This window comes from Gracilinanus agilis, chromosome 4, assembly GCF_016433145.1.
Source record: "Gracilinanus agilis isolate LMUSP501 chromosome 4, AgileGrace, whole genome shotgun sequence".
Classification (NCBI taxonomy): Eukaryota; Metazoa; Chordata; class Mammalia; order Didelphimorphia; family Didelphidae; genus Gracilinanus; species Gracilinanus agilis.
The window spans coordinates 219542558-219567862 of NC_058133.1; the positions used below are offsets into that span (position 1 = coordinate 219542558).

Sequence of the window (25305 nt, forward strand, 5' to 3'; positions counted from 1 at the left end):
CAATTTTGATATTTTTATCGTGATAGTTGTTTTTTCCATTGACTTTTCTGTAGTTATCATATGTATTTTATATGGTATATATTGTTACACTGTTTCTGCTTACTTCACTTCAAATGAATTCATATTTTCTTGTGCTTTTATGTATTTATCATTTCTGTTTTCATTGACCATCCTCCATGCCTAGAATGCTCTCTTTCCTCATTTTCACTTTGTGACCTCCTTAGTTTCCTTCAAGTACCAGCTAAAAACCTACCTTCTACAAGAAGTCTTTCTGAATTTCCCTTAATTGAATGCCTTACCCTGGCTAATGATTTCCAATTTGTCCTCTATATAGTTTGCCTGTATAAAAACATTACAAAATGTGTATAGATTGTGGCTAAATTCCACATGCTTTGTGAAAATTATTCATTTAAATATTGTCTCCTTTATTAGACTGTGAGGTCTTTGAAAGCAAATATTGTTTTTTTGTCTTTCTTAGTAACCCCAGTGTTTACCACAAGACCTGAGACAGAGAGGTGCTTAATAAATGTTCTTTTGACTGACAGCACTGAAACATTCATGTACCACAATTTATTTAATCACTCCCCATTTAACAGGCATCTGCTTTGCATCTAGTTATAAAATTTAGTTTCTTTCTATTTAAATTTTAAAAATAAGTTTATAAAGTCTAATATTTTCTTCCCATATCCCTATGGATCACCTTACACAAGGACTCTACTTTGGATACCACTAATCTCCATCAGGGCATAAGGAATGATGTGTATGTAGTCTATAGTGATTTCTGAGAGAATATATTGCAGAAAAAGGATTAGAGGAAGGATTAAAGTGTTCAGCAAAGCTTCTAGAGAATAGAAGATACATTAAATTATCTCATATAAAATCAAATATAAATTCTGGGAAAGACATTTTGACAGATTACTAAATGCTGAAATTCTAAGTCAGGAGGGAAGATTAGACAAGTAGACAATTGAAGAGAATTGAGTTCCAATACATGAAAAATGGGTGGTCATGAGGGAGTTTTTCATATATAATGTTAGTTACATTAATTTCTTCAAGATTTAAAAAATCTTTTAAAAATCATAACAAAGAAGCTTGCAACGTTAATTTGATCAATTGTTTTTCATAATATTAGAACCTGAGTAAACAAAAATATTTTTGATACGTGCCATTTTAGTAGAATCTTTTGAAGCCGTAACAATTGTTTTTGCTCTCATAAATATAAATGCAACTTAATGCAATATGATATGCTTAAATGTAGAACTTTTTGAAAAAAATTTATTTACTAGTGTCTTTCTCTTAACTACTTACTAGGGTCAAAGATTGAGGATTTTGTAAGTGCTCTGAAGCACCAGAATATATCTCTGGAAGTATATGACTTTGAAAACAAAAATGGAACAACTGATCTTGCCTACAATGGGGCTATAATAGTATCTGGAAAAAAAGAGGTGGGTTGGTCTCTACTCCCTTCTTTTTATCAAAGTGTTGTTATATTAGTCTATCTAATAAGAGAGAAAGAAGGATATCTTTCTTTATGGATTTACATGTGCTTATAGTCAGAAAGACCTATTAACTTGTTTTGGAATCAAATGCAAAATTCTTCAGAATTACTTCAGGTATCAAATTTTTTTCTAAATGAAATATTTTTAACATGAGAGAAGCTATTCATTAACTTCATTATCCAAAATCCCAATAAAATGAAAGATGATACTTTTATAGTTTTGATTCTAGTGTTATTTTTGAACATGAAATTCAGTCAGATACTTACTAATGAGGCTGCTAGTTGATGGACATTGCATCAGGAAGACATGATTGACTACAAATCCTTCTTCAGATACATACTAACTACATGAACCTTCAGCAAGCCACTTAATCTCTGCCTGCCTCAATATTCTCATCTGTAAAATGATAATAATAACACCTGACAGGTTTGTTGTGAGGATAAGATGAGACTATTCGTAAAGTTCTTTGCAAACCTCAAAGTGCTATATAATTTCTAACTATTACATAAACTATTATCATTAAGCACTTATGTGTGAGGCATTTTCCTAACTGCTAGTGATTTTTTAAAATCCCTACCCTCATTCTAATGAGATAAAAATCTTGAATGACAAAAAAATGTAGTAGAAAAAGTGCTGGGCTTGAAATTAGGAAGAAATGGATTCAAATTCTGACTTTGACACATTTTAATAGTGTAAATATCAAAATGTCACTCTCAGCCTCATGGAATTCTGAGACTTACCACTAAATTATAGATGGGATATGATGTAACATAACAAGATTATAGAACCTTGACATGTGAAAAATTGTTTTGATCTATTATGTGAATAAATGTCCTTACATTGTCTGACGTAAAACTTAAAAAAAGTAAGTAGTTTGAGTAATAAACTACATGTTCTATTTTTTAATAGTTAAACTCTTTTCTCCTGGAATAACAAAGAAATATCCTTGGAAGCAAATAATAGAACACTACAAAACATGTCTCTCTTGTAGCTGAATTCCAGGATTTGTTATTGTGAAAATTATTTAATTCTCAACATCATCTCAAAATAATGACTAACAAATAAAAAACTGAGCTAGATTGTGTCTGTCCTTTGGATTATATGCAAAATATTAAAAACCCACTGAGCTTAAGTTAAATCACTAGATTAAATCCTTTACCCCCTTCTACACATAATCGCTATGTGAGAGAAAGATCAAGAAAAGATTTTAATTTTTGGTTTCTTGTTATCATTTGAGGGGTAAAATTTTGGGTTTAAAATATTATTTCTCCCTCCTTCACCGACTGAGGAGGCAAGCAATAGAATATCAATTATAAATGGGAAATCATGCAAAACGTATTTCTGTATTACCCATGTCACACAAAAGCAGGAAAAATAAATGAAGTGAAAAAATATAATTCAGTTTACACTTAGTTTTCTCTCCAGAGTTAGAGAGCACTTTTTCATCATGAGTCCTTTGGAATTGTTTTAGATCATTGTGTTGATCAGAACAGCTAAGTTTTTCTTAGTTGATCATTACAATATTGTTGATTGCTTCATGTCCTTTGGTACCCTTTATAATAATTTAATTTCTTTCATTATCTCTTTTAATTAGGTCTGTTTATTTTGTTTTTCTGTCTGAGATAATTTTTGCTCTGCCTGCCTTTTTGCTAAACTGAAGCAAAATAGATTCTGCTCTAGTTTCTTATTTTAACTGTGTCTTTCAATTTGAAGTATGTCTTTTTAATTTTTTTATTTTTTTAAACCCTTAACTTCTGTGTATTGGCTCCTTGTTGGAAGAGTGGTAAGGGTGGGCAATCGGGGTCAAGTGATTTGCCCAGGGTCACACAGCTGGGAAGTGTCTGAGGCCTAAATTTGAACCTAGGACCTCCTGTCTCTAGGCCTGACTCTCAATTCACTGAGCTACCCAACTACCCCTAGAAGTGTGTCTTTTTTAAACAACATATTTTTGGATTCTAATTTCTAATTCACTCTGCTATTCATTTCTATTTAATCCAAATTTATGAGCTTGTTACATTCACACTAACAATTGTGATTACGGTATATTTCCCTCCATCCTGATTTTTTTCTCTTTATTCTTCACTTTTTATCCTTTCTCCACAAAAGTCATTTGTTTCTTCCCATTGCATCCTTTAATTCACCCTTCCTTCTCTTTGAATCAGTTCTAGTGAGAGTGAAGTTCAAACATTGCCCATCACACACAGCCTACACATAATTTTTTGAGTAAGAGTTACATTAAAAACATAATATCAGAAGAATGAAAAGCCTATAACAGTAAGATAAATCAAGTTACACACTAGAGTAGGCATTACTTCTGACTCAATGAAGCTTAGACTTCATGCTCATTGAACATTCTAGCTAAGTGTTTAAAATGGGTTGCCACATTACAATTCAAAAACTAGGTCAGCCCACAATTTATTTTTGTATTGGCCTGTAAGATAAAAATGGATTTTTAAAATGCAATTTAAAAATTTTTAACAAAAACATTCTTAGCTCATTGCCATATTTGGCCTATAGAAGAGTTTGTCCACCTCTGGTCTAAAATATCCAATTTTTTAGAAATTCTGCATATGTAAATTAGAGCTCTCAAGCGTCAAAATGTTTCATATTTTATATCTTGTTATAAAGTGTCTCTAATAATAAAATACTTCAGACAAAATATTCATTATAACAGGAAAGCAAAAGTTAAATTGAGCATAACAAGCTACTTCCATATCCACTGTTGTAATTTGTTCTCAGGGAAAATGAAAATATCAATGTATCATTGAAATAAGTAAATTTCTATCACAAGAGCAGATAAAATGTAATACTCTATTTTTAATTAACAGAAACTGCCAACTCCAAATACCTGTCATTCATGAACTTGCTTGTTCTTTTTATTTTTTTATTTTTTATTAATAGAATTTATTTCCAGGTATCTCATCCCCTCCCTCTTCTTCCTACCATAGAAGACATCATCTAGGAAACAGATATGTATAGATAGATGATGTCTTTCATGTTTCTACTTCTCAGTTCATTCTCTGGAGGTGAACATTCACAAGTTATTCTTCAAATACTAAATCTCTAGCTTTATATAATGTTCTCTTGGTTCTACTTGTTTCACTCTTCATTAGTTCATTTAGTTCTTTCCAGGTCCTTTAAAATTAATCTGTTCATCCTTTCTTATGGTACATTAGCATTCCATCAAAATTACATAATACAATTTGTTTAATCATTCCCCAATTGATGGACATCCCCTCAATTTGCACTTCTTTGTAACCACTAAAAGAGCTGCTATGAATATTTTGGAACGCATAGATTCTTTCCTTTTTTCCCTAATCTCCTTGGGAAACAGAACCAGCAACTGTCTCTCCAACATAGTTGGTAAAATTGGGACACTAATGCACTGCTGGTGGAATTGTGAATTGAGAAGGCAATTTGGAATTATGCCCAAAGGGCTTTAAAAGAATACATATCCTTTGATCCAGTAATACCACTACTGGGTTTGTACCCCAAAGGAATAACGAGGAAAAAATACTTGTACAAAAATATTTATAGCCACACTTTTTGTGGTGGCAAAAAATTGGAAAATGAGGGGATGTCTCTCGATTGGGGAATGGCTGAACAAATTGTGGTATATGGTGGTGATGAAATACTATTGTGCTATAAGGAATGATGAACTGCTTGATTTCTATATTACCTGGAAAGATCTCCATGAACTGATGCAGAGTAAAATGAGCAGAACCAGGAGAACATTGTAGAAATTGAAGCATTGTGGCACAATCATATGTAATCAACGTTGCTACTAATAGCAATAAAATGATACAGAACATTCCCAAATGATTTATGAAAAAGAACGCTATCCACATCAAGAGAAAGAACTGTGGGAGTAGAAACACAGATGAAAACATGTGATTAATCACTTGTTTATATGGATATAGGATGTTGGCTTTGGGTTTTTAAAAGATTACTCTATTACAGAAATGAATAATATGGAAATAGGTATTGAGTGATAATACATGTATAACCCAGTGAAATTTCTTGTTGGTTCTGGGAGGGGGAAGGGAAGGGGAGAGGTAAAGAACATGAATCATGTAACCATGGAAAAATACTTTAATATACTAATAATTGCAATTAGTTAATTAATAATAAACACAATAAATAAAATTAATTCATAATAAAATTAATTTAATTAGTAAAATATTATAAATATTACAAATAAAAATAAAAAGTTTTCATCTCTGAAAAAAAGAAGTTAAAAATGGTTGGATGATTTTATAGTTCCACCAACAATGTATTAGTATGCCCATTTTTCCATATCTCCTCCAACATCTGTCATTTTTAAACAATCTGATGGGTGTGACATGATAGCTCAGAAATTACTTTGGTTTGCATTTCCTTAATCAATAGTGATTTAGAATTTTTTTCATTTAACTCTATATGGCCTTGATTTCTTTATCTAAAAACTATCTGTTCATATCTTAGCCATTTAACAATTGGGGGAACAGCTCTTATTCCCATAAATTTGACAAAGTTCTATATATATTTTAGATATGAAACCTCTATCCGAGAGACTGTATATGAAATTTCCCTCCAATTTTCTGCTTTCCTTATAATCTTGGCAACATTTGTGTTACTTATATAAAAAACTTTTTCATTCAGTGTATTCAAAATTATTCATTTTATACCTCACAGTGTTCTCTATCCCTTGTTTACTCATAAATTCCTATAGATGGCCACAAACAAAAAACAACTAGCTAATGGCAATAACCAGCTAATATTCCAAAATTATGTTTACTTACATGAATTCACAAAATGTGGCAAATGCTCAAATCAGATATACCTTACAGTTTAGACAATATTGTTAATAATTTTAAATAACATTTTTCATATTTACTATTTGAAAGTTTATATTGACTTTCCATGGATTTTGAGTTCATATATATACCCATATTTTTATTTTTAAGGATTATAGGTTTTCTCTTGCATGTAACACCAAGAGATTGAATTGCTTTCCCGTCCTCATTAATGTTGTTAGCAATGGGCTACTTAAAATGCTTAACTCCTCAAAGCAAATTACCACTGAGAGAACTACATTTTCTTATGTAAGTATGACAATGTTTCAATGATCTTTCATTGTTATTGAATAAGTATTTTAAGTGAATAAGAATTCCAGAAAAATGAAGCTTGCCTCTTTTTATGCCAACCTTGGTTTTTTGATTAATGGAAAGTTTGCTGAAAGATAGTATATTTCTCTACTTCATTAAACAAAGCATACAGAATATGTTATGTGAAACTTTCTATTAATGACTGAGTAATTGAAGTATTGGAAAAGGTTTTGTCTCATGTCACAAGTAAGAAATTGAAGCTTACTGATCAAGGAACCTAAGATCAGATGATGTATGATTAGAAAGAACTTTAGAGATCCCCTAGTTTATTTCCCTCATACAGTAAATGAACTGAGGCACAGAGATATTAAGTGACTAACTTAAAGACACAAGTAAACCAATGTTACAGAATCATAGAATTTCTGAATTGGAAGTAACCTCAGAGATTATGCGGTATGTCCAGCCAGTACCTAAACAGAGACCTCCTCCAAAATATAATCAACATGTTATCTTGCCTTTTCTTCTCCACTAGATCCAGAGGCAAAAGAAACCACAGAAGTGATCTAATCTAATCTCATCAGAGATAGGGGAAATTAGACCCAGGGAATATAAATGATTTGTCCAAAGTTACACAGGGAGTATCAGATATGATATTTGAACCTAGGTGATTTGATTTCTGAGCTAGTGCTCCTTCCACTGAAAGATGCTATTTGCTATTGCATATTTCACTGTTATTTATTTTCTCAAAGAAATAGAAGAACCCAGAGTCATGGGAGTTCATTTGTTACTGTGTAACCTTGAACAAATCACTTAACCTAAATAAGCCTCAGTTTCCTTAACTAGAAAACGAGAATTTGGGACAATAGAACCCCTAGGTTCTCTTTCAAATCTAGGTCTCCAGATTTCTCCCCTGCAGCCTATTTTCAGAATATTTCAGAACCGTAAGGAACAGTTCTTACATCATTGTAATTAGTCTCTTTACTAACCCTGATTACATTGCTTCTGTAAGAAGTAGCAAGTCTTGAAGGGATGCTGTAACTGAAACATTTATAATCTTTCACCCAACCTGCTGATGAATCTCTCTGAAACTCAACTTAACCATATGCCATCTCACATTTGAAGACTTTTCATCTTACTTAATCTGCCAGAGCTTGTGCTCCTTCTTGACTTTAGGATGAAAAATTAACATTAACACTTTTAGCTTAAGCACTTCAGCTGCAGAAAATTTGTATTAACAGTAATTATAATTTTCTGCTTTCCTTGTTGTACTGCATTGACTGATGATATTTATGCTTCTTTCTTTCAGGATTTTGAGCCTAGTTCAATGAATAATATAGAGGCAGATCTTTTACTGATTTTAGCAACAACCAGTCTTTCTCCTTATTTGGCAATGAGCAGCATCGCTGATTATAAAGTAAGAAAAAATTACTGAAGTGAACTTATTTTAGAAATTGAAGATGGATTTTTTAAAGTATACAGCAGTTTTCCCCTTGAACAATGTTTGAAATATTTCCAGGAGTAGCGCTTAATTCATTTCCTGTCTATATTTGCCCTAATTGGTGGTTATAATTGCTTTGAAACAAGGGAGAGAGTTTACTATGAATCATATTGTGTTAAAGCAAAACAGAGATATAAAGTAATTATTTATGGTAGATATCAGTCTGAAAGGAGATGACAGTCAGAAGAATATCAAAGCAATAAATATAAGAGACATCCAAAAGGGGCAAATTCACTAAAAAAAATAAAAACAGACCAAGAAAGAAAAAACTTATTAGAATATGGGGAGGAGGGGAAGCTCTTCCCTTCAGTACAATACAAAAATATCAGATACTCCTCCAAGCAAATGTGGCATTGACAGAATAAGGAAAGAAGCTGATAAAGGTGAAGAGAAAGTAATGAAGAAATTAAACTGAATTAGAAAAAATATTCAGCTTACTCATCTGTTGTTGTTAAAATAACTCCATCACTATTCATTATAATAATGAAAGAACTTCATGATGTTGGAAATACAGGAATTATTATTCGCAACATACACAATAAGAAATTGAAATTCCAATGAGTTAAGTTACTTGTTCCAGATCACATAGCTAGCTAGAAGAAAATTGAGATTTAAATTTTCATATCTGGAATCTAGGTCCACTGCTCTTTCCACTATACTATTTTCAAGGTCCCAAAAATTTATTGAAAAGTTAAAGTAGATGAAAGTGATGGAAATGCAATTGGAGTCATGAATGCAAAGATGGATGAATCTTCATTTACTGTAGGGCTTAAGGAACAGAGATACAACTGTTTGTAGATATATACAAAACATGCTCACAAAGATATGAAAAATATGAAACCCACTTTAAGGGACTATCTTTTACCTACTTTTAAAAATTTGTCTGGAATGAATTTGTTTGAATTTTGTCAGCATAGGGAATTTAATTATATCAGTTGTGATAATAATAAGATACTCAAACTATTTCTAGGTGTCGTATAATTATTTGGTTTGTTTTTAAACATTCAAATGGTTTTATGATCTTACCAATTTAGGAGTCACTTCCCATGACATATATTACAATTTACTCAGGCTTGCCCATATGATATGACATTGTCCAACTCTTCCCCAAAGCTAACCAGAAGGAGGTCACCCAACTTGCTAGTGGTCTTCCTTACTTTCTCCTGACATTATTAAGGTACTAGTGGAATACTCTAGCTATCCCTCCCTGTCATCCTTCATTCTTTTCTTTTTTAACCCTTAACTTCTGTGTATTGGCTCATAGGTGGATGATTGGTAAGGGTGGGCAATGGAGGTCAAGTGACTTGCCCAGGGTCACACAGCTGGGAAGTGTCTGAGGCTGGATTTGAACCTAGGACCTCCCATCTCTAGCCCTGACTCTCAATCCACTGAGCTACCCAGATGCCCCCCATCCTTCATTCTTGCCATATGATCATCCAAAATTCACTACAGTACATTTGCTTAATGGTGTTTTTCACTGCCAATCTTAAGAGTTCTTCCTGTTGCATCCTGTTCAGACCTAACAATGGCCACCCCTTCACCTTTTTGAGATAATTTTTTTTAGTTCCTCAAAGGCAATGTTTGATGTCTTGCTGCTATATTGCAATGCCAATAGAATATTAGAATTGTAAAGATGAGCCTTTGTTCTCATGGGAAACTTGGGGTCAATAGTGTTACACACTAACAACTAATCTATGTGCCTACCATCTCATGTATACAAAATCTTCACGAGATCTATCTATACATGCTGTCCTTAGCATTCACTGACAGAAATGTTTCATTTTTAGCTTGAGAACCAAGGGCAGTATAAGTCACACAAACCAGGAATGGTGGGATGGAGACTACAATATTTGAAGTCAGAAGGACCTCATTTTGAATCCTAGATATGCTATTGTCTATTTGTGCAAGTTAGAGACAAGCCTTTCAATTCTTCTGGGTCTTCATTCTGTTAAAAAAAAAAGGAAGTGGAACCAGATGACCTCTGAGGTCACTTAAAACTTCAAATCCTAATATTATTCACTATAGTGTGCCATTTTTTAATTCATCCTTTACTACTTGTTATCCTTGCTTTGTGATTTGTAAATATCTTATTTGTGCAATTAATTGACTATCAATATACATCCATCACTTTAAACAACTCTACCTTTTCTTCTTCTTGGGAATAGCTTATACTTATATCAACACAATTTCATTCTTAATAACTTCTAATCCCGCTTAAAGACAATTTCAATTGTAAAATTTAAGGCACACAATTCTCCCTGTCCTTTCTCTGAGTACTTTGAAATATGCTTTTCCAAAGTCCAAGATGTTTATCATATTTCTCTGGCTTTCCTTTTATCTGTAATCAGTTCAAAGGTAGAATGGTCAATTCCCTCAATGTTCTCATGATTTTTTCCTCCACAACCAATTGCTCCTTTTTGGGAATAGTCAGAGTCAGATATGAAAGGGACCTGGTAGGCCTTTAAGACCAATCCCCTCAATCCCCTCATTTTTTAAGGAAACCAAGGCATATAGCGGTTAGGTGATTTGCTCAGGGTCAAGTATCTAGTATGGGTTGGTTTTTGAACCCAAGTCATACAAATTCCAAATGTGGTGTTCTATATACTGCTGTAGTAGTCATTTTTCACTTCTACCTCTTAAAGAATTCATTTATAATTTATCACTGAGGTATTATTGTTAATATTTAATGCTTATTCATCCCTTTAACTCGTTCTATCCCTTTTAAATAGGGTATAATACTTTTCCAAAGTGATAAATCAAATATGAGTTCCATCCTATCACATCCTCATGGTCAGCTATCAGGACAAATTTTCTTTCCTCGAATTCTGTAATTTAACTTATTCATTGCAATACTTTTAAATGTATGTATTCATAGTATTCTTTGTTGCTTCATTTTTAAAATATCCTAAATTTCAGCACCATTTTTATCTCTCTTTTCTTTTTATTTTTTTGAATTAGATAAAAGCTCATGCCCAACTAAGGATTTCAGGTCTTTATCCTTCAGCCTACTGGTGTGGGCTGGCACTGGTGGATATTCCTTTGAACCTCATAATTCTTCTTTTATTACATGCAATTATATACTTTATTAACTTGGGCTTCTACACAGTGAACACTGGTATCCTATTTATTCAGGTAAGTTAAAGCAAGATCTTAAGAAAATTATATCAGAAAGCAAGGAATATTATATCAAGAAAAGTACCCAGGAGAGCTATGTCCTCATTCTTCCAGGTTATAGTCTTGACTCTGGACTTTCCTCTGCAATGTCAAAACAAGGGTATCTTCTTCAATCCTTTCTTTTTAGCTTTCTTTGTGTGTGTGTGTGTCCTTGTCCTTTTCCATTAGAATATGTTTCTACAAGGCAGAGACTTTCTACTTGTACAGTATTTGCTTTCCTGGACTGGCATATAATAAATGCTTAATGAATCCTTGCTGTTATGACCAGAATTGAAGAGAAATATTTTATATTATTCTGTAATTTTTCACATATGAAAGAACATTCAAAAATTCTTATGCAAAATTGAATTTATGAATCATAGGGATTTGATATTTTTGTGGAAAATATCTTAACTTAATGATAAATTTCCTTGCTTCTAGATCATCTGTACTATTGGTTATGCTGGCTCAAGTGTCTTCTTCACATATGTGATTTCATTCATTTTTAAGAAAGGGAGAAAAAACAGTGGCATCTGGTCTACTTTCTTCTTTATTGTAAGTACATATGTATGATGAATATTCATGTTCTGAGATATTGAGGTAAATTAAAGGATATGTTTGGTTTATCCTTCAAAGAAGCTTTTCATAGAATTGAAATTATATGTCTTTTTCTTCCTCTGTGTATTCATCCCTGGACATTCTTTTTCCCTCTTCTGCATATTTGGAATGATATAAATTATTTCTAATTATATAGAATTGTCTACAAATTAATTCTAATGATTTGACTTCCTATAATACTCAGAGGTTTCTGAAATATATTGCCATTAACATCACTTTACATCTACAATAGAGAACACGGGAGCCCAATAGATCAAATTATTACTGTCTGCGGTTCCTAAGAGATCAGGGAGAAACCCTTTATTTATAATTTTGCCAGGAGTAGAATTAATGTGAGGATTACTAGCAGGTAGTGAACCAAAAGCAGGTCCTAGAGTTGAGAAGACCTGAGTCCAAATCCAGGCTTAGATTTAGTAGTCCTGTGATGTCGTTCAAGTAACTTAAGTTCATTCTACCTCAGATTCCACCTATCCAAAATGGAAATAATAATAGTACCACCTTCCAGTTTGTTGTGAGGATAAAATGAAATGACATTCATAAAGTTCTTTGCAAAGCTTAAAGTACTATATAAAAGTTACATTTGCACCTGGAACTTTTCCAAAGGTATCAATAGCTTTGCAAAATTAGAACAAAGGCAGAAAATTGGGAGGAAAATTTTATAGACATTTTCTCAGAAAACATGAGCCATTCTCTAATTCATAAATGATCAAAACATATGAATAAACAGTTTTTGGATGAAGAAATTAAAGCTATATATAGCTATATAAAAATGCTTGAAAACATTATTGATTAGAGAAATTCAAATCAAAATAGCAGCATAGAGTACTGGATAGTGCTGCCTTAGAAAAAGGAATATTTGGGGGGCAGCTGCATGGCTCAGTTGATTGAGAGCCAGACCTAGAGACTGGAGGTCCTGGGTTCAAATCTGGCCTCAGACACTTCCCAGCTGTGTGACCCTGGGCAAGTCACTTAACTTCTGCCTTGGAACCAACACACAGTATTGATTCTAAGATGGGAGATAAGGTTTTTTTAACAAAGAATATTTGGGTTCAAATCCTGCCTCCCATATATACTGAATATGTGTGTGTGATTATGAGCAAGTCATCTAACTCCTAACACTTTGGAAATATAGAGAAAATAAAGAGATGGAGCCTACATAAAGGCAAGGAGGTTTAATATATAATGTTGAATATGGGAAACAAAAAGTCGGGTAGTTTGTCTACAAAATAGAGTGTGTAAATAGGGAAAATGTGAAATAAATCTGGGCAGGTGGGAGCTAAATGTTAAAAGATATTAAAAACCAAACTAAAGCAGAGTAAACTAAAATGTAAACTAAAATGAGACCAAATGAAGACAAAAATATTAGATATAACATGTCTAATAAAATATTTAAATAATTATAAAGATATTGAGGAGAAATTGAAATTGAAAAGATATTGAAAAGAAATAATAAAAATATTGAAAGTGAATTAAAATTTGTTTATAACTCTATAAAACTTTCTTACAGACTTCGTTGTTCATATTTACTTTTAATCAAACAGTTCATTTTGAACTATCTGGAATGCTTTGTTGTATTGCATTCATACCCTACTTCACCTTGTTTGGATGCACAATGCTGATTTTGGAGGTAAGCACTAGAGACTTGATCATTGAACATGTGGTTATTTGGATAAAAGCTTTGTGCCTCAGTGAAAAACAATGAAAAATACAATCTTATGTTGGTGCTGTGTAGTTCTAGATGGATTTTTAAGCCAGACGATGTTGAGAGGTCATTGCTTAGTACAATGCCTGAAACATTTTATGAGATTAATAAACTTTTTTTGACTGACTTGCTTGAGAAGTCCAATTTTTTATACTCTTTAAGACAATTAAATTCATCAACCAATAGGAGTAAGTGCCACATTGTTTTTTTTAGGGGGGGTGGGGGGAGCAGGAAAAGGATTACTCTTCCCCTCTGTATGCTGATTCATTGGTGGAGTAGGTGCATAAAACCATCAGACTCTCTAACAGACTCTCTAAAGAAAAGTTTAAAAAAAAAAAAACCTCACCTTACAGCTTAGAATCAATATCATGTGTTTGTTCCAAGCAGGAAAGGTTAGATAATGGAGGTAAAGTGACTTGGCCAGGATCCCACAGCTAGGAAGTATCTAAATCCATATTTAAATCCAGGACCTCTTATCTCTTGGTCTGGCTCTCAACCAACTGAGCCACCTACCTGCCCTCTAAAGCAATGGCTCCTAATTTGGAGTCTATTAACTGTGTTTTAAAACATTTTTAAGACTTTGATGACTACATATAATGACTATATGTGAATAAAATTATTTTCCTTTACAATCTTATATATTGTATTTTATACTTTTAAAAGTATTCTGAGAAGCAGGGGTCCATAAGATTCACCATACTCTCAAAGAAGTCTGTAATGTGAAAAAAGGTTGAAAACTTCTAGGGAGCAGCTAGGTGATTTGAGAGCCAAGCCTAGAGACAGGAGGTCCTGGGTTCAAATTTGACTTCAAACACTTCCTAGCTGTGGGACTCTCAGCAAGTCACTTAATCACCATTGCCTAGTCTTTCTCTTTTTTCTGCCTTGGAACCAATGCACAATATTGATTCTGTGATGAGAGGTAAAGATTTAAAAAAAAAAATCTCTGCCCTAAAGTCATAGGTTATGCAAATTCCTAGGCAAAGTAGCCAATCCTGTGATGTGATTTACATAACACCCAAAAGTATTCCCTCCCCAGAGATGTGCCCCCTTCTATTAGATTATTGATTTCTGAAATTTTACAAAATGAAATATATTTCTTTATATAAAGACAAGACTTTGCTTAAGATTCAAAGTTCTCTGAAAGAGGAATATCTCAATTAGACCTTAATTTATTCACCATTATGTATGGATTTATTTGACATGCATAATGCTACTGTGAATACTTTGGATTCTTTCTTCTTCTTAGGTGTAAATAGGGAGGAGAAGGCTGGATTTCTGCCTGTCTGGGGAAAGAAAGGTGGCATCATCAAGGAAGGAAATGAAAACAAAATTCTGGGGAATGCTTGATCTTGTTTACAATGCAATTTAAATCTATCATAATTAAAACTGCAAAGAAAAACAGGAGACCTGAGAGTCTTGTAGGCTGTGACTGTAGAAGCAGACAATTGCTCTTCTCTCTTTCCTTAAGGAATATCTTTGCCATGACACACAAGGAGTAATTGAACAGAGATGTTCATTATCTGCAACATGCATTTATTTAGAAATGATTCATGTTATAGACAAACTTTAAACTAACCATGGTTTTTCTTTATCAGATCAACTATAAGTATTTCAGAAAGTCTAAGAATCTAGAGTATGAAATAGATGGCATCAACGAAAACGTCTTCTTCACAATTCTCATAGTAAGAAGACTTTTCCATTTGGATATGTGTGTATTAAGGGTGGGAATATTTTCTATATCATAAATTTGGTCTCATTTTGACTGTTCAGATATATAAGGTTTTACAGAGACATGATTTTAAACTTGCTGCAAGTAGATGTGTGTTTGGGAATGTGGATATTTGGGAATGTGGACATATATGTCAGTCTAAAGCAATCCATTTGCAAGTATTGAACATGATGAAATTATAATAATTTAGAGGAAAATCTTCAACAGTCTGATATCCTCTGGTATTTGTCTTTTCTTACACTGGTTAGTGGTTGTTTCATATTGACATTAGTCCACTTTGATGACTATAAAACTTGGAACAATTTTTTGTAAAAAGTTCATAACTAAATCTGAATCCAAAGCTATAAGAATTATGCAGCTTTATGGGTTCACAGTTGAGGAAAATGAGGTAATAATTTATCCTCCTGTTCTTAGTATTCTTTTAAACTACTTCTTACAACTATTTACTACTCTTTAAATAGAAGATCTGGTCTGAGTTTTGTTTTGTATTTATTACCAACCATATTTATTTTTAGTGCTCTTTCATAGTAATAAAACAGAAATTATCATGTTAATGGAAATATAGAAATAATTTCTGCTATATTGTTACTGTGTTTTTCTTTATCCACAGCCTTACCTTCATTGTATCATTTTCCTTTTTGTTCTACGATGTCTGGAAATGAAATATGGACAGCAATCCATGGGAAAAGACCCTGTTTTCAGGTTAGCAGGGGAGGGGGAAATAATATTCAATGTTTAATTTACAAATTCAGCGGAATGCGTCAGAATTTAATGGAAAAACATTTATTAAATTTATTAAGCACTGTGCAAAATGCTGGGAATACAAATACAATGGAGAAACAGATCCCATTTTCAAGAAGCTGACATTCTAATTAAGAGATACAACACATATAGGTGGGTTCATCTGTAAAGGTGGGCAATAGAAAGTTCTAAGTTGTTCTTTAAGGTGCAATGGAAAATTAGATGACCAACTCTGGGAATTCTTATACTGTAATAACACATCAGATGGCAATGCCTGTAGTGCATAGGAGCAAAGCAGAGAGTAGTCTATTTATCTGTCATTTTACCAGAAGGACTGTAGCTGGTGAGTCCCTACTAAATGTTAAGGGACACAACTAGGTGACACAGTTGATAGAAGGTTGGGTCCAGGGTCAGGAAGGTGGGGGTTCAAATCCAGTCTCAGATACTCAGATAGCTGTGTGACCCTAGGGAAGCCACTCAACCCTGTTTGCCTCAATTTCCTCATCTATAAAATGAACTGGAGAAGGAAATGGCAAACGCCTTCAGTATCTTTGCCAAGAAAAGTCTAAATGAAATCACAAAGAGTGTGACATGACTAAAACCATGGAACAACAATAAACATAAATTGATAAGTAAGGTTTTCTTAAGAAAATTTGCAAGAACTATATTTGGTAAATAAAGGTAAAAGATATAAAGTAGTATCCCTAAACTCAAGAAGATTGTGGTTAGAAAAACAAGTCTCATATATTTGAATTAAGAAACATATGTGACCCCCTCATGTAACTATCATCTTCCTTTTCATTCACGTTCATATTCCTAGAGTTATCATTAATTTTCTCCTTTCCTTCACAATATATATAATCAATTATTAAGTCTTGCTGATTGTATCCTGAAAATATCTATTGCACCTATGCCATTTTCTCTACTCATATAATTTCTGTCCTAGTTCAGATTCTATCTACTTCACACCCAGACTCCTGAGATAACCTTTTGAATGGTCTCCCTATTTCCAATCACTCCCCACTCCAATTGATCTTCCATTTAGTTGCCAAATAGATCTTTCTATAAACACATTTCTGATTATATTAATCCCCTATTAAAAAAATCTTTATTTTCTACATGCCTTGCCCTCCATACTTCACATTTCTTTCCGAAAATCTCCAATTTAGTCAAATTAGCTAACTCTATTTTCTATTCAAACCATCCCATTTTCAGCCTCTTCTTTTGAACACGGGGACCCTTATATCTGGAATGTATCCCTACCTCACCTCTACTTAATAGAATCTCTAATTTCCTTTAAGGCACCAGTCAATTAATACTTAGTATGGACCTACTAATGTGTCAAATAATATGCAAAGCATTGGGATAGAAGGAAAAGTGAACTATGTGGTTTTTTTTTCACTTACATGTGTCCTTGCTTTATCCCTCCAGGAATGAAAAATCTTCTTGCGGGGAGTGACCATTTCTGTCTTTTTGTTGGTAGAACTTAGCACAGTGTTTTGCACATACAAGGCATTGAATAAATGCTTGTTGAATGAATGATTGAAGTAAGGATTTGATTCGCACATTGAAGGGCACAAAGGATTTCAATATGTAGAAAGGGGGAAAGTCAGTTCTTAGAGTGGTAAAATACTACCAAAGGTAAATTGATAAAAATGAGAATAGATATGCAGAGAACAATAACAAAACCAGTCTAAGTGGAATAGAGACCTGTGTTAGTGGAGTAGCAGGAAATGAGTTTGGATTCAGGGAACAGAGCCCGATTATAGAGTATTTTGTATACCACAGAGATGGATTTAGTTTCAAAATAAATGTAGTAGATGATGAAGCACTATCCTCAGTTCTTGATCAAGTAAAAATTTGGTAAGATTTGAATGACGATAGTTTTATTTAAGTAGTTTAAAAGAGTATTTATTAAGGGCTTGCTGTACTTTATTAAGCCCTTTAAAAATATGTGCTGGCAGCTGGGTAGCTCAGTGGAGTGAGAGTCAGGCCTAGAGACAGGAGGTCCTAGGTTCAAACCCGGCCTCAGCCACTTCCCAGCTGTGTGACCCTGGGCAAGTCACTTGACCCCCATTGCCCACCCTTACCAATCTTCCACCTATGAGACAATACACCGAAGTACAAGGGTAAAAAAAAATATGTGCTATTGGGGGCAGCTGGGTAGCTCAGTGGATTGAGAGCCAGGCCTGGAGACGGGAGGTCCTAGGTTCAAATCCAGCCTCAGACACTTCCCAGCTGTGTGACCCTGGGCAAGTCACTTGACCCCCATTGCCTACCATTACCACTCTTCCATCTATAAGTCAATGCACAGAAGTTAAGGGTTTAAAATAAAAAAAAAAAGAAAAGAAAAATATATGCTATCATATCCTCACAACAACCTTGAGAGGTAAATACTCTCATTATTCCCATTTTACAGTTGAGAATATTAAGCAGACAAGAGTAAGTAGTTTAATCTCTTTAGAAACAAAGATAAAAAATTAGCAGACAGTGCCAATTTTTTACATCAACTATATCTAGAAATCAATATTTGTCACTTTTTTTGTCCTTTGTAGAATTTTTCCTACAAATAGTGACGCTGGTACAAACCCTGAAGAACCAGAAAATGAGGATGAAGATGTTCAGGCAGAAAGAGCTAGAACTCTGAGGGAACTGACTGCTTCTGACATGGAAGAGGTGAAACTCTATGTATACATGTTTACTGAAATGCTTATGGGACTATATTCTCTCAAGTAGAATAAGCGATCTTTGATTTATTCTGGAATGACAAAGCTAAAGGAAAAGAATATGGCATTTTATCTACTTGAGGTTGTTAAGGATAAAAATTATTCTAAAATTTTAAAAAGCCTTGGTGAGTCAAAGGACTTGGATAAGGCAGATTCTAAGGAATGGTGAACAGGTATCAGATCTGTGGCTTTTGGCTTCTGTGATATGGCCTTCTTTAGCCTAATTCTTCATTCTGTATAGAGAAAAAGAAACTCACAGAAAACATTATTTAGTTCCATTGCACATTCATGTGTAGGAAAATGAACTTTCTATTTATGAACATAAGCTGGAATAGTATCCTCAACTATGTCATTTAAGCACTACCCTCAATTTGAACTAAGTTGGTCCATGGCCTGGGACAAGGAGATTTGAGAGCCAGGGAGAACACAGTATCTGGCTAAGATACTAAGGAGAAAATAAAGTTCTAGTTTCTTTTCCAGAAACCTGTTATTATTGCCAGCTGTCTGCGAAAAGAATATGAAGGCAAGAAGAAAAGCTGTTTTGCAAAGAGAAAGAAGAAAGTGGCTACAAGAAATATCTCTTTCTGTGTAAAAAAAGGTCTTAACTCAAAAGGATTTTATCTGGGGTTTCCCTTCTATGTTCTGTGGATTCAACTATTATTGTTCTAGATCTCATGCACAGTGCCTTTTTGGAGGGAAGATTCTGAGAGTCAAAGGGACTTCCAGATATTCCAAAGCTGCCATTGTTGGTCATTCCCCAAGTTACCCACAAACCGCTAAACTTTCTATGGGAATTCTTATGGGCATACTTTATTCAAGGAGGCTTGATTAAGCATGTGCTTCTTTTTTCCAAAAGGGTTATTGGGCAAATGACCATTAGTAAGAATTTCATTTATTACTTATAGAAGCAGGGTTTCCATCTAAGCTTCTGGACACTCTATTGCATTAACCAAGAAACCAATATATCACCAAGCTTTATCTAGGATCATGGCAAACCCATGACTGGGCCACTACTTTGTTGGTTCAATAGTTAGAGTTTCTGAGCTAAAATCTCCCCTTTCCCCTTCTCACAGACTACATAATGCCCCAGTATTTACAGGGCTATTCCCCTTACTAACTAATATACTTGTTTCTGGCCATTTATCAAAAAGCAATCCACAAAACAAATTAGCTTGGGATTTATTCAAAAGAATAAAAGTGCAACTCTTATATAAGAATATAGGGCACAGGGAATCACTGATTATCACTAACTTTTCCCTCCAGGGGAGGTACTGGGACTACTGGGACACAATGGAGCAGGTAAAAGTACAGCTATTAGGATGATAACTGGAGACACGAGACCAACAGCAGGGAAGGTAAGAGAAAAAAAAACAGGGAAAATACTTTAGTTGAATGTATCAGAAATAGAATAAATAGTGATAAAAAATCTTCAGGATCTTTACTCTTTCAAATTTCAATTTATAACAAATGGTCATAAATCTTTTTCACAAACTAAATTTAGGGCAGAGAATGAAATATGAGTTCATATCTCTGTAAGTAGCAATGAAGACAAAGTCAGTGAAAGGAAATCTGAATTGCCCACAGTGATATCTTTATAAAAGATTCAAGTGCCCAATGTATGTATGCTGTCTTAGATGCTATGGATACAAAATGGAATGACAAGAAAATTTTAAAATAATAGTTGCAGAAAAATTGAAGCAGCTAGAATTCTGGATCTTTAGTGTGAAAGAACTGAATATAAATACGGCCTTATATACTTACTACCTGTGTGACTTTGGGAAAGTTACTTAACTTCTATTTGACTCAGTTGCCTCATCTATAAAATGGGGGTAATATTAGCACTTATCTCCCAAGGATATTAGAAGGACCAAATAATAATAATAAATGTAAAGCATTTAGCACAATGTCTAGCCCATAGTAAGCACTATGTAAATGTTATCTAGTAGTAGTAGTAGCAGCAGTACAACTATAGGAGGAGGAGGAAAAAGGAAAAAGAGAAGGAGGAGGGGAGGAATAGTAGCAGCAGCAGCAGCAGTAGTAGTAGTAGTGGTGGTGGTGGTGGTGGTGGAGTAGTGACCTTCTGACAAAGTGAATCTAATTTTGGCAGGTTGGAACTAGTCAATACTAGAACAGAGGGGAAAGGGAAAGGAAAAATCCTTTTACAACTAGATAAAACCTACCTTAAGGCTGAAATTCTGGATTCCAATTCAGGGAAAGACATATAGATGAAACTGGGGGCCCTTGAGTGGGTAGGATGTCCAAGGAGATCCAAGCATGCATACGAGATATTAAAAGAAGTGAAAACAAGTAAGGAGTCATCAAAGGGAAGTCAGAGTCAGGGGTTCAGCATTAGGCCACCAACTCAAACAGGGAAATGGAGAAACTTGTGTTAGAAGCCAAGTACCAGGATCTCTGAGCCACTGGCTTGGAGTGAGGGAGAGAAGAGAGAAGCCTGAGGCACGTGACAGAGAAGGAAGCTGAGAGAGGCATTTCTCTGCAAATATCTTCTCTACTTTTGTTCATACCAATTCTCATGAACTTATTCTGCTATCCTTTTTGCTCTTCTATATCTACTTTTTAGATTTTCTTTTAACTCAAATTACAAGAAGAAATACATTGCTTCAACATATGTGTGTGTTTAAAAGCTATATTTGGTCTCTGAATTTATTCTGAAAAATGCTGATCATTCATCTTCTGTATTATGGGCTAGCCACATATAGTAAAGACAGAAAGACAAAAATGGGACAGTCCCTGCCTTTAAGAAGCCTATATTCTATAAAAACAAAAACTGCATGCACACTGATAATCAAATGTAAAAAATATATCTTATATATGCCTATGTTAAGTAAATACAAGATCATAGTGGTATGGGGGAGAAATAAGAAAAAAATATCAACAAGTAGGAGAATAAGGAAGGAAAGACTATATAGAAAATAACAAAAGCTAAGTTTTGATGGAATCTACAGATTCCAAGAGATAGTTGTATATAAGGAATAATTAACAACCTATCTGATTGGAACAAGGTTCTTAGGGGGTAACAATATGAAATCAGCCTGGAAAGACAACAGAACTGGAAAGGAAGAGCTTTTTAAAAACCAAAAAGTAGAGACTGTTTCTTTTTTATCTTCAAGACAATAGAGAACCATTGAAGAATCTTGAACAGTAGAGTGATATGGTCATACTCTTACTCCAGGAATATCAATGGAAGTCAGATAGAGGATGAACTGGAAAGGGAAAAGACTAGAGACATGGGGACTATTTGGGAAGCTATTACAACAGGTCCCCCCCAAAATATATATTATTTATGTGATACTAATCACAAGGTGAGTATAACATAGTAAGTCATATGCAAAAATTATTATGACAGAAAAGTCATTCCTTTATGGATAAACTAGTGATGAATATCTCTGCACTTACCTAGAGTGATGCTTTGGATAAAAGCTCATAATTTCAGATGGGATTTATTATGTAGATATAAATAAAAATAAGCTAAACATGTAAAAGATTTGTGATTTCATTTATGAAAAATCTAGTTCTTTGCATATGGAAATGCTTGTTTTATTTGGTTTTGTAAATTTTGAAATTAAAAAAAATTGTATGTCAAATTTGAATGTGGACTTATTTTGTAGGTGGTTCTGAAAGGAAGCAAAACAAGTCAGCAAAGAGATATTAATGCAATCAATATCCTTGGGTACTGTGCTCAGGAGAATTCACTGTGGCAAAACTTTACAGTGAGAGAACATCTGGAGATCTATGCTGCAGTGAAAGGGATGAAGAAGGAAGATGCCATGGTCACTATAGCACGGTATAGTAAAAAATGAAACTGCCGATTTTCTGGAGGAAAAGAGGGCAGAGTTGTAAGAAGGGTGAAGGTAGAGAGGTATTTGTGTTGGGTGTGCAAAATTAACTGGCTTTGTTAAAAAATAAGAATACTATTAAGTACAGGAAAGAATGATATTCTGTCCATATCTAATATTCACTTAGTTATTCCTTTGGGATAAGAGTGAGAACATGATAGTGCTGCTTTCTACACAAAAACAAGCATTAAGATTTTAGATTAGGTCTCCAAAGTCAGATCAATCATAAGTGATCCATCTGAGAGTGGTCCCATTTTATTTTGTCCCAGTTCATTAATTGTTATTTTTTAAAACCTAATAGGAAACAGATTTTGAAATATGATCTCAATTGATCAAAACAAACTGAAATGAATACTTTTGATGTTAAACAAAATTAGGATGCCAAGTATCTTCTAGGGAAGCACCAGAACTCCTCTCTTTCTAAATTACTTCATAATGGCTAGAATTGAGATGTTGAGAATGATAATTACTAGCTCTTCTATACTATTCTTATGCCCTTTTCTGGATACATTCTTCTAATAGCCACCATTCACCAAAAATCTGATTGAAAGTTTTTTATTCTTTTAAAATTTTCAATAACAAGCATTTAGTTTCTCTCCTATCCCCACACTGAAAAATGAAATAAAATCTTGTAATAAATATGCATAATAAAAGAAAAGACATTTCCACATTGAACACATTTAAAAATGCATGTCTCTTTCTTCATCTTGAATCCATTATCTCCCTGTCAGGAGGTGGGTAGCATGCTTCATTATTGGTCAGTGAATTGATCAGTTTCCAAGATCTTCAAAGTTATATGTCTTTACAATGTTCTTATTATCATAGAAAATTTTAATGATTCTGCTCACTTTACTTTCTATTTGTTCACTTAAATCCCAGGTTTCTCTGAAACCATACATTTTTGTCATTCCTTATATTATTTCTTATGATAACATCTTATTACATTAATGTGCCATAATTTGTTTAGTCATTCCCCAATCGATGTTAACCTATTCAATCTAAACATTGTTGTATATATGGGCACTTTTTACCTTTTTTTAACTCTTTGAAGTAGAAATCTAAGGGTGAGATTGCTGAGCCAAAGGATATATGCACACTTCAGTGACCTTTTTTATATAATTTAAAATTGCTGTCCAAGAATAGCTGAATCCATCCACAGCACCAACAATAATTCATTAGTGGTTTATTTTCCTACAATGTTTCCCACATTTTTTTTATCTTGGCTCATCTTATGGGTGTCAGGTAGAACCTCAGAGTTGCTTTAATTTTCATTTCTCCAATTAATGTGTTTTCTTTCAGATTAAAGGATGCTCTCAAACTTCAGGACTACATGAAAGTTCCAATCAAGGAACTGTCAACAGGCATAACTCGAAAGGTATGTGATGTGTTTGGCATTTTTCTAAGCCTTGTTATGATGAGGATAGTCACTAACTGTTTCTCTGAATTTTAGTTGTGCTTTGCTCTGAGTATCTTGGGAAATCCAGCTGTCATACTTCTGGATGAACCATCAACTGGAATGGACCCAGAAGGGCAGCAACAAATATGGTGAGGATGAGTGTAAGAAAACTCAAGACCAAACAAAGTCTGTTTAGATTTTAAACTTCTACTTGATCCTATGAAAATTTATCATTTAAAAAGCTCTATTTCTTAATTCATTCTAACTGCTCTGCTCTACTGAAACCTATTTAGCACAAATGGTTTCTATGATGTTTCTGACCTTGACCTCATACAGGAATAAATAGCCCAATAAAATAGCTAATTCAAAGTCCTAATAAATCTCTAAGGATTTTGCTATTTTCCTCCAGTTTTATCTTATGAGTTTATTTGCATTCTTTAAAATTAACTCAATGCTTCTCTCTTTTTATAGCTTCAACTTCTACCTTCTTTTGAGAGAAACTACCCTATTCACTATATTTTGTTCAATTCAATTCCTTCAATTCATACATCTTTATCTTTTTGGGTTCTTTCCTATCCTTCAATTCGTCCTCTCCAGGATTGCTCTCCCCTTTATTTGATTTGAATTGCTTAGGCAAGTATTTTCTGTAATTATTCCAATTTATTTTGTCAAATTTTATAGAAATATTGGTGTGCTCCTAATTGCACATATTTTCTTGAATTCACTTAGGCAGGCTATTCGAGCAATCTTTAAGAAGAAGGAAAGTGGGGCCATCCTCACCACACATTACATGGCAGAGGCTGAAGTTCTTTGTGATCGAGTGGCCATCATGGTGTCAGGAAAGCTACGGTGGGTGAATGAACGTCCCACTAAATTTTTTTAAAAAGAGGCAAATAGGTGGCTCTGTGGATTGAGAGTCATACCTAATAACAGGATGTCCTAGGTTCAAATCTGACCTCAGACACTTCCCAACTATATGAACCTGGACAAGTTGCTTAACCCCAAATGCCCAGCTCTTACTATTCTTCTCCCTCAGAACCAATACATAGTATTGATTCCAAGACAGAAGGTAAAAATTATAAGCAAAGGCATAATAAAAAGAGATCCCTCTGGTATTCTACTGACCTCAATTACTTACATCTATTACTCCTGGTCCAATAATGAGGCCTCATATCAACCATTCACAGAACAAAGAATAGCAATAAGTTAGGTAGTAAATGTGTTTTTTATTCTCTCTCTCTCTCTCTCTCTCTCTCTCTCTCTCTCTCTCTCTCTCTCTCTCTCTCTCTCTCTCTCTCT

General features: G+C 33.8%; 1 protein-coding gene across 1 annotated transcript in view; it reads left to right on the forward strand.

Annotated features, from left to right (window-relative positions):
* LOC123245328 (ABC-type organic anion transporter ABCA8-like) overlaps positions 1-25305 on the forward strand; it is a 114015-nt gene that overhangs the window by 74912 nt on the left and 13798 nt on the right. Inside the window, exons 22-36 of the mRNA XM_044674176.1 lie at positions 1312-1445; positions 6446-6583; positions 7893-8000; positions 11043-11216; positions 11679-11792; positions 13363-13482; positions 15153-15239; positions 15897-15988; positions 18583-18703; positions 19234-19351; positions 20017-20108; positions 22383-22558; positions 23910-23985; positions 24061-24155; positions 24736-24855. Of these exons, the coding sequence (XP_044530111.1) occupies positions 1312-1445; positions 6446-6583; positions 7893-8000; positions 11043-11216; positions 11679-11792; positions 13363-13482; positions 15153-15239; positions 15897-15988; positions 18583-18703; positions 19234-19351; positions 20017-20108; positions 22383-22558; positions 23910-23985; positions 24061-24155; positions 24736-24855 (1765 nt within the window). The remainder of the gene's footprint in view (positions 1-1311; positions 1446-6445; positions 6584-7892; positions 8001-11042; positions 11217-11678; positions 11793-13362; positions 13483-15152; positions 15240-15896; positions 15989-18582; positions 18704-19233; positions 19352-20016; positions 20109-22382; positions 22559-23909; positions 23986-24060; positions 24156-24735; positions 24856-25305) is intronic.